General features: G+C 35.3%; 1 protein-coding gene across 1 annotated transcript; it reads right to left on the reverse strand.

Moving 5' to 3' along the window:
- Positions 1-2,915: 2,915 nt before the first annotated feature.
- On the reverse strand, positions 2,916-3,892 carry LOC103410492 (transcription factor RADIALIS-like). The gene is made up of 2 exons (XM_008349185.4): positions 3,500-3,892; positions 2,916-3,271 (listed from the first exon to the last, which is right to left on the reverse strand). The coding sequence occupies exons 1-2, from the start codon at positions 3,738-3,740 to the stop codon at positions 3,267-3,269; spliced, it is 246 nt and encodes an 81-aa protein (XP_008347407.1). The 5' UTR covers positions 3,741-3,892; the 3' UTR covers positions 2,916-3,266.
- Positions 3,893-9,947: the final 6,055 nt, after the last annotated feature.

Below are 9,947 nucleotides of genomic sequence, written 5' to 3' on the forward strand. Positions count from 1 at the left end.
ATGTAGTGGTAGGTGAATGGATGTGTTGGGTGAAATGAGTGGATGTAGTGGTAGGTGAATGTGTTGGGTGGTTGTAATGAGTGGATGTGTTGGGTGAAATGAGTGGATGTAGTGGTAAGTGAATGTATTGGGTGAAATGAGTGTGCTAAAATGGTTATTTATAGGGAGAGAATGATGCACAAACTTCAAATTTCATCCATTCCTTTTGCTCCAAGCATATGCTATCCATTCCATGCCCAAAAATGCTCCAAAATGCACTTCTTTGCCACATTAACCCTTTGGACCTACAAACACACGAAAATAGCTTAAAATACTAAAATAACTACGAACTAACAACATAAATGCCAAGAAACAAGCTAACTAAGTCACATAAATATGCTCCTATCAGTGTGTGCGCGCGTGCGCCCGGCGTGGGATTGTAATTGGACTTTTGATTCAAGGCCGTGTATATTGTTCATATATGGTCGATTTTGGGCATCTTCAAATCAATAAAGGGTAGCATACATGCATATCTTGCGCTTTAACTCTTTACATATTTTTTATGGCATGCTTTCTTACTTGGAAAGAGAAAAGTCATGAATTGGGGAAGGAAATGGAAATAAACTAATCCTAGTGTGTTCAAGTAATGAGAAACTTATGAATACCGTATGGTGGTAAACACAAAGAACTTCACGAATGAGAGTAATTTCATGATGTTATTTTGCATAATACTTGCATCCATCCCAGCTGACGAATGAGTACTTAAGTACTACGTTTATTTTCGGTTTGTTCTCCATGTTGTTCTGATAATTTGATTCTTTACAACCTCTGTGCATATTTTCACTTAATTATCATGAGAACAATTCAACATATAGTGGTATCATTACATTCAGAAAACAACACACATTACAATCAGATATTATCAATATGTGTTTGAAATTGATGCCACGAATTACAATTTTGAAAGCTTCTAAGAAAAAGAACTTAGTAAGGATACAAGTGACTCATAACTTAGACGAAAAACTTGCAGCCTTCTATTTCTCTCAGCTTCAATGGAATATTCATTCACACTGACGTTACTAAATATCTGAATTTCAAAGTTGTAGATGGTAGTTTCGTGTATAACAAATGGAAGGTGCGATTCCTCATAATTTCGAAGTTCACTGAGTGCTTATTCACGTATCATCTAAATGACATATATGGAACTACTAATCGATTAATACCATTAACAAGAGAAAGGTCTGAACTTGATGTTATACCATGTACATATATATAAACTCCATATATTTTTACATATTAAACCTACTTCCATATAAAGCAACTAGATTTACCCTGCATCCTGCCTAATTCGAAAGCCATCACCCAATATTCTCAATTAGAAAACTATAACCCAATATTGTCAATTCGGAAACCCTAACCCAAGATTCCCAATTCGAACCCTAAATCCTTGACCCAGGATTCCCAATTCGAACCCTAAATCCTTAAATATTCTAATTAAAACAATTCAACAGAAAAAAATGAAATATTGCACTAATAAATAATTGAATTAAGGGAGAACGAATTAAGGGATACTGGGTGCTTACCTAGTAATGATGTGGTGGCGGTGAGATGGTGTGGCTTCGGAGTGTGGCGGATGCAAAAGGGAGAGTGATAGAGAGATAGAGAAATATTGAGAGCGAGAGAGGGAGAGGGGGAGAGAGGGAGAGACTGAGATAGTGAGTGATGAGAGTGAGAGCTGGAGAGAATCGAGAGAGATAGGATAGTGAGTTTGGACAAAATCGAGAGAGAGAAAAGATTGAGCTTCGCATGCAGAGAAGAACTCTACAAATGCACCAGAAAAAGAAGCCATGGTCGATCTTTGCAGCAAAATGAGTAGTAAACCTTCTCCTTTCTCCAAAAACAATAGGTCTTAGTTCAAGATAAAGCGTAAAACTGTGATAGCAGAGGTCACTATATATAACATGATCTAGCCAAAATCAATTATGATTTCCCTATTAAAATCCATATAGGAAACTGAAATCAGTTCCTTGTTCTATTTGAATTCTAGAACAACATGGATTGGTAATTCATTCTCTTTTAAGATTTTCTATACAAACTTAAAACTAATAACCGGTTTTCGATCTAGACTCATACTTATACTTATATTCTTACAAATATAAGATGTTGCCATACCATATGCCAAAATTTTGTTGAGATATGAGAAAATGTTTAGTAATCTAGTCGCGCACCAAAAACATTTTCCAAATTTTGTAGCTATCAAGAAATGTATAAATCACATGAAATTAATTATTGTATATAAGTGAGATTCAAACCAAGATATTGCCATCTAATATGCTACATCATTAATTTGGTAAAAGTTTTGACAAGGTTTTGGTTCAGACTAACAATAATATTGTTAGTATTATGGCATCGACAACGAGTGATGCTACATAAAGAATCTCAAAATTTTAGATTGTTCATTTTAGGACTCACTTTAAGCATTATTTATTTATAACAGTATCAAGTTGCTTTTCTGGGTTTTGGCCAAGTGGCAAAACCTCATCGCGGGAAACATTAACAAGTTGCTTTTGAAACCAAAAATTTGCCGCGTATTCTTCCTATTATCTATTCACAAGAGATTTCTGTCTCTGTCTCTGTCTCTCTTCCTCTTTCAACCTTCAAATTCTCATAAGCTTTAAGGCTATTCGAGAAGAAAATTTTAAGGTTACATAAATTATGTTAATTGCTGTGCTTTATATATTTTTATTGTAAATTGTTATAATAAGCTAATTTTTTTAATGTTTATAGCTTCAATAACTTCAGCATTCTTTTTATTGGAGCATATAGCTTCAGCATTTTCGAAGATATATATATATATATATATATATATATATATATATAGAGAGAGAGAGAGAGAGAGAGAGAGAGAGAAGAGATGGAAATAAGTACAAACTACATGACACATAAAATAAGATTCCACTACTTGAATCTTACTTATAGAATTACAACGTACATGCATGCCTTTGGTACATACATACATACATACATACATACTTAAGCTTAGAGTAGCAAGAAACAAATGAAAGAAACGGAAACTAGTACAAAGTACATACATAAAAGAATCACTGATTGTGATTTCTCAAACGACTGAACACAAAACTATACCATGACCACAGCGTCATTGAACATTAAAATGGCGCCTAGCTAGCGATGTAACGATGAAGATGAAGCGATCGAGTGACCAATCTTTATTTATTAACTAGTGGATAAACTGTGAGTTATACTGCTCCAGTGAAGCTTGAGGTTTCTCATCCTGCAAAGCATAACAAAAGAGTCTCGTCAACTTGGTAGGATGTGGTCTTGGAAGTCAATAGGTATTGTAATATGTAGTCTTATTATAGCATGGAATAAGATGGAAAAGAAAAGTTGGTGGTGTTAAAAAATAGATTTGTATTTTAAGCAAAAGTAGTAATATTTATAACAGTAATTTTTGTTTTGGAGGACTTTGCCTAAATATAGTGTAAGTGTTTATAGTACCCACCAGTAGTCCTGTAATCTGGGAAGGGAACTTGGCCTGACTCAATATGCTTGACATCTTCTACAAGAAGCTCATAGTGCCTCTTGACTTCCTCCGGTGTTTTGCCACCAACCGCCTTGGCGACATTGTACCAGCGGTCGGCAGTGTCCTTGTCATAGACAGCCAAAGCCTTTTCAAAGGCTTTGTTTTGCTTGGCAGTCCAGGAGGAGTCGGAGCCTCTTGAGGACATTGAGCTTGATGCCATTGAATAATTTCTTAGAGTGAGATGGTTTTCTATAAACACTACAGTTAAAAGCGTGGAAGGAAAATTAAGGGGAGGGAGGGAGAGAGGGAGAGAGAGAGAGAGAGGAGAAAAGACCAAAGTGCAGGGAAGTGTGTGATATGAGCTGAGTGTTGGCAATGCCTGCTCTTTATAAGGAGGGGGGAGTTGGGTGGGGGGGTAGTGCCAGTTGGCAAGAGATCTTGGAAAGAAAAAAAAATGATGTGGAATTTGAATGATTTGTCACCTTAGCTACCACAAAATTATTTCAATGAAGCAGTAGTACTAGGACAAAGATGGAAAACAACATTGCTTGGAGATATCTCCAAGAATTTTTTATTTTTATTGGTCAAGAATTTTTTATAGATAGAAGAAATCAATAAAGTTGATCGGAGTCCTTTTCTTTCTTTTTAACATATATACTCCTAAGCATGTTTAGTTGACATAAAAACTTTTTAAAAAAAAGTGCAAGATATCAACCAAAGAAAACAGGTTTTATTCATGTATAATCCTCTTAAATTTAAGAATAATTTTTCTTCTACTTTCAATATGCCTTGAATTTAGAGGATTATCCATTATAATCTAATACACTATAGCAAATTGGAATTGGAGTAATGTTAGATAGACTAAATTTGTAGACTAAATTTGCAAACTAAATGATGTGTCACCAATAATAAATAAACACATTAAGCAACACTTAAGTAATAATTTAATCATCAACTTCCATGTCATTTAGTTTATAAAATTTGATCTATAAATTTAATTTCTCTAGCATTAACCGTTGGAATTGAGGCTAAGCAGCCAATCCTTAATACCAAACGAGACCTAGCTAAGTGTCATTAATTAGATGAAAAGGTCTCGATATTTAAGTGATAAATAGAGTAAATTACTCTCATCTAACGACAATTAACGTAGTGATGATGCACAAAAACCTAGAAGTTCTTCTCTTGCTTCTTTTGGAAATTAACTTAAACCTATAAATTAGCAAAATGAAGCTTTTTGGCCTCGATCATGGAAGTTTCCTCCTTGATTAAGAAAATGGTAGTTTTATAATAGAGAACTTTAACGAAAAGCTCTCGATACTATTCACCTTAACGAAAAACCATATTTTTACACTAAAAAGTCAATTATGATACTATTTACTTTACCATTTATTTTGTCTTTATCGTTAAAACTTAAAATTTTCAAACTATTTTCATTAGTTTCCTTTTATAATATCCTTAGAAGATAAAGCACACCCATAGGGGGGGAAACAAAGTAGAAATTTTCATGGTGAGATCCTCTTCATCTGTTGAGATTTCCTTCGGATTACATCAGTTCCCTCTCTGTTTTATTCTCTAACTTTGCAGGATCTTAATGTGGGGACCCATTCTCAAACCACAGTCAATCAGATTGCCTGTTCTAAACTTTCACGTGTACAAGACAAGCCATTTTTCTTTTTCTTTTCTTTTTTTCCCAATTTTTTTTTCTTGTTTTTGAAGACTTAAGTACATTGGGAGGCCTGTGTTCTCCACAGAACAAGTGATCTTGCTAATTAGTGTACTGTGTCCTGAACAACGTTCCAAGCACTCTAGCTGGCCTGCATGGTCCGTACAATGATGCAATTATGTTTTTTCTCTGAGGATAGGTCAACATAATGTTACCAACTCTTTAGCAGTTTGGGACCCTATCTGATATAGTTTGGTTATTTGGCACAGTAAACTTACTCATACTATTCACTATCTAGTAAAAAAAAAAGGGAAAATGTATCAATAAAACCGGTTACAAATTTTTAATAAAAAATAAAAATGAAAGAACAGTATGTTATGTATAAACCACAGTTAAGTTCCCTTTTTATTGTTTGTTTTGTGCATGTTCCTCAAATTTTATTTTTTACCAAAAGGTTGAGATGTGTATATTTGTGCATATTTCCTAAAAAGAATGTCCAGAGAATTGGTTGAATTAATTGAACTTTAACTCTTAGCTAATTTGTTCAAAAAAACAAAAACTCTTAGTTAATTATATTACGTACATTGATATTACACAAAGTTAAGATTGACTTGCTATATTGCTAATTGTCATTTGAATCACAACATCAAGGAACAAAACCAAGTTTTTCATGATTAATTGACAATTGCAAATTTGCAACATATAGTAATGTAGAAAACCATTGTTTGTAGATATCTAGTTTCCAAGATGGTAAATAGTAATTTTATCTGATCCAACATTTATCATTTCATGAGAATTGAACTAGTGACCTTCACCAGCAAAGTGGAGCCTGAATGGTAAATGGCAGGTAGTAAATAATAATTGGCTCAGTTATTTTATGATGTTCATGATTTTGGCCCTTCCAAGTGCCAAACAAGTCTAAAGTTAAATCGAGAAATACAAATTTCGGTACTGCTATATATAACAAGCATATCTACATAATGATCGCCTTTGCTTTTGTCGTTAGCTGTTGCTGCAGATGTTGGAATCACTAACCCTAGTTCATCCATCCTGCCACTTGCCCTTCAAATTTTAGCTTATTTTGATACACAAATCATTGTTCTTAATTTCTATATCTGGTTATTCCTCAAATAAAATGAAAAGTTGGTTCAAATTTAACCTCTCTTGGATGAACAAACAGTTTGAATCTGGCTGGCTGTTAGTCTTTCTTTTTCTTTTTTTTTCTTTTTTGTTTGTTTTGTTTTTGCTTCTATTATTTATGATGTACAGTTGCAGTCATATCCCAACTGATATCATCCTAGTCACGAACTCATGGGCGACCGACTTGCAATAATGTGATAAAATCTTTTCCTGGCCACAGTTAAAGTGTCCTAGTTCTGGATTTTTTGAAACTTCTCAACTTTCCATTTTACTGCATGGTTACTACTGATGCAGGAAGCTTGTTTTTTAGTTTTTGAGCCACTAATTTGTAGAATTAATTCTCTTTCAGTGTTAGGACTTTAGTACGTAGCTATTAGGGGAATAAATAATGGTATCAATTTGAGTTGGTTGGAGAAATTTTTTGCTATCACCGGTTGTATACAACTATGTTTTTATCTCTCTAATCATATGACTAGTCCAAACCCTTGTCATGTGATGAGAGTGAAGCATATTTTAGAGTTTAGAAATGCATCCATAGCATCTTGCATCATAAATGTTATGCTATTCTATGTTGAGTACCTGTGAAATTTAATTAGCATCATCCACACGCTGGTGGTTTCGAAGAAAACAATGCTTAAGAACACCACAATTAATTGTGTGCTAGTAAGTTGCATCTTTTGTTCAGCACATTAGGTTCCGAGTAGTCGTGAACAAAATTTAACTTGCATAACACCACAGGGGTTAAGGACTAGGAGTATCTAATTCAAGAGAGTGACAGAATTTTGTAGGTCAAGAGAGTATCTGTTTAGAACAAAAAGTTAAGTATGAGGAATCTGATTTTAGAGGGGCGGCGATGTGATACCATGGCTTTAATCTGCAACTTGGTTAAGGTAGCCCCAACCTATGGGTCTACAGTTTGCAAAAATCCTGCAACTAGACCTTGGTTTAGTCAATTCACAATCCAGAACCAGTTTGCGTATCCAAAGACGTATAAGTTTGGAGTGGCAGCAAAAGGAGATTTCTAGCTGTATTTGGAAATAGAAGTTCTCAGTGGCTGAACTTTTTATTATTTTATAAGGCTAATCTCAGTCTAGTATTATGAAGTTTCTTAATTTTCAACATTTAGTACGTAAAGTTTTTTTCATTCCAATTTGGTACTAAAGTCATAATTATGAGACATTTTTATACATCCGTTAAGTTTTCCGTCAAAACATCTATTAATTGATGACGTAGCATCCACGTGGACAGTAACCGGATGCCACATGTCATTACAGACCCACGTAAATATTAAGAAATTTAAAAAATTTAAAAATTAAAATTTTTTTTATCCCATCTTCTAAACCAAGTTATCAGGCCCAAAAACTGTTTATTTTTTTATTTTTTCTGGGCTGCTCCTTACCCCCACGACCCCCTTCCTCCCTCCCTTCTCTCCTTTCTCTCCTCTGCACCCACCCTCCCCCGCACACCCACCTCTCCTTTCTATACTCTGCGCCTACCCAATCCTCTATACCCGATCCACTAGTTCCAGTGATTGAGCTATTAACTTTGGATCTTGAAGGCATGCAGGTCCCAAACCTGAGCTTAACCCAACACCCATGTTCCTCCACCGCCTCATCTTTCTTCTTCCTACCCTTCGATTTGCTACTTTTACCCCAACTCTCCACCTTGCTAGGATTAAGCACCAAACCCATGTCCTCAAAGTTCAAACTCTCTCTAGATTCAGATTCTCATTGCTCAGAAAACCAGAAATTTCAAAACCCACAAAAATCCATTCGAACCCACCAATCTGCAAACCAAAAACGACCCAAAAATCTACAAAATCTCTGAAATTTTCACAAAAAAATGTGACTCTAACCAAAGTCGAATAGCAATTCAGAACCACAGAAATCCAACGCAACCCAAAACCAACTCAGAAACGCTACAAAATCTTCGAAATTTTCACAAGAACTGCGACTTGAACCAAAGATCGAGCAGTCTTATGCTCGATAACTGAAATTGAATCCGACCCAGTTGGTCAAAAAAGGCCAGACAGAGTGGAGAGAGAGGGAATGGGGGACAGAAGAGGTGGGTGTGCGGGGAGGGTGGGTGCAGAGGAGAGAAGGGAGAGAAGGGAGGGAGGAAGGGGGTCGTGGGGGTGAGGAGCAGCCCAGAAAAAAAAAATGTTTTTGGGCCTGATAGCTAGGGTTAGAAGATGGTTATTTTTTTTTTTTGAACTTTTAATTTTTTAATATTTATGTGGGCCTAAAATGACACGTAATATCTAGTCACTATCCACGTAAATGTCAAGTTATCAGTTAATAGAGGTTTTGATGAAAATTTAACGGATGTATGAAAGTGTCTCATAATTATGATTTTAGGTACCAAACTAGGACGAAAAAAACTTCATGTATCAAAGTTGAAAACCAAGAAACTTCAGGAGTAGTAAATTGAGATTAACCATATTTTTTAATACTAACGTTGCTGCTCTAAATCTCAAGACACGTTTGCAGGGCCTAATGAACTCTAAAACAATGGGAGTAACTTACTATCACGAAATTAATGTTACTAATTCGATGTTATAGTATGGATGAACGAATGAACAACAAGGTTTATATCTCTAGTATCTAGGTCCTAGGATTAATTAAAAATATATTGTATCATGTAAACGATGTATGTTTGGAAACATAGTACTGTAACGGCGTGATTGTTCAAACCCACAAATTTCTTCTACTTTTGGACAACAATGTGTAACAAATATTATATTCCAGTCTTAATGTCTTCTCCAAACATATGGTTTGTCTTACAAATTAACTACATTCGAAATCAGTTTGTCATCAAACATAATCTCGAAAACCCTACTGCTCTCCACACATTTGTGTGTCCTCGTGTCATCCCAATGAAAAGTCCTTTAATTATCAAACAGTGACTAGGGTTTTTGGGCTGATTAAACTGCAGAAGGTATGTCAATCGAAACATCAAATGTAAGTGTGGCATCCATTGTCAAGTTGCATCAGTCATGGTCATGATATACTGGCCACATATTAATGGGGCTATCACTTATCATTAGTTGAAAACTACTTCAGCAACTTTCTAGCTAGGAATCTATACGAAATTTTAATAAAGTGATGCCTTGAGATGATACACCCTCTTAACGATATTTGGAATCCTTATCATCCCAGTCCATCTCCAATAGGAAGAAAAATCTCTTAGATTCCTCCTCTCTTTCAGGACTAATTCTTCTGGCTGTTGTGGTCCTTCCTTACAACTTGGAGAAAGTCGGTTAACCTTGGACTCTGTTGGCCTCTCCATGGCTCTAATTTTGATCTTATCGTTTCCATATTTGGCTTGATGCAGATATTAGTGAACTAAAATATCTCGGACTTTCTTTTGATCAACATGCGAGCAGGTGAGCTAATTCCAAAAATCCGTCCCCAGTTTAGATTGTAGGCTACAACTCACTTGCATGTAGCTGATATTGCTAGTAATCGATGGCCAGCCATAAGGCGGGCTTCAAACTTGGGACTTATGCGTACCTTGCTAAGAGTTAGTTGGTAAATATCCTTCAGACTAAGCACTTTAATTTGCATTTTAGTTAAGTATATATGGTTGAGAATCTACAGCTTCATGGTGAGGGGTCAATAGTAA

This window comes from Malus domestica, chromosome 10 (genome assembly GCF_042453785.1).
Source record: "Malus domestica chromosome 10, GDT2T_hap1".
Taxonomy (NCBI): domain Eukaryota; kingdom Viridiplantae; phylum Streptophyta; class Magnoliopsida; order Rosales; family Rosaceae; genus Malus; species Malus domestica.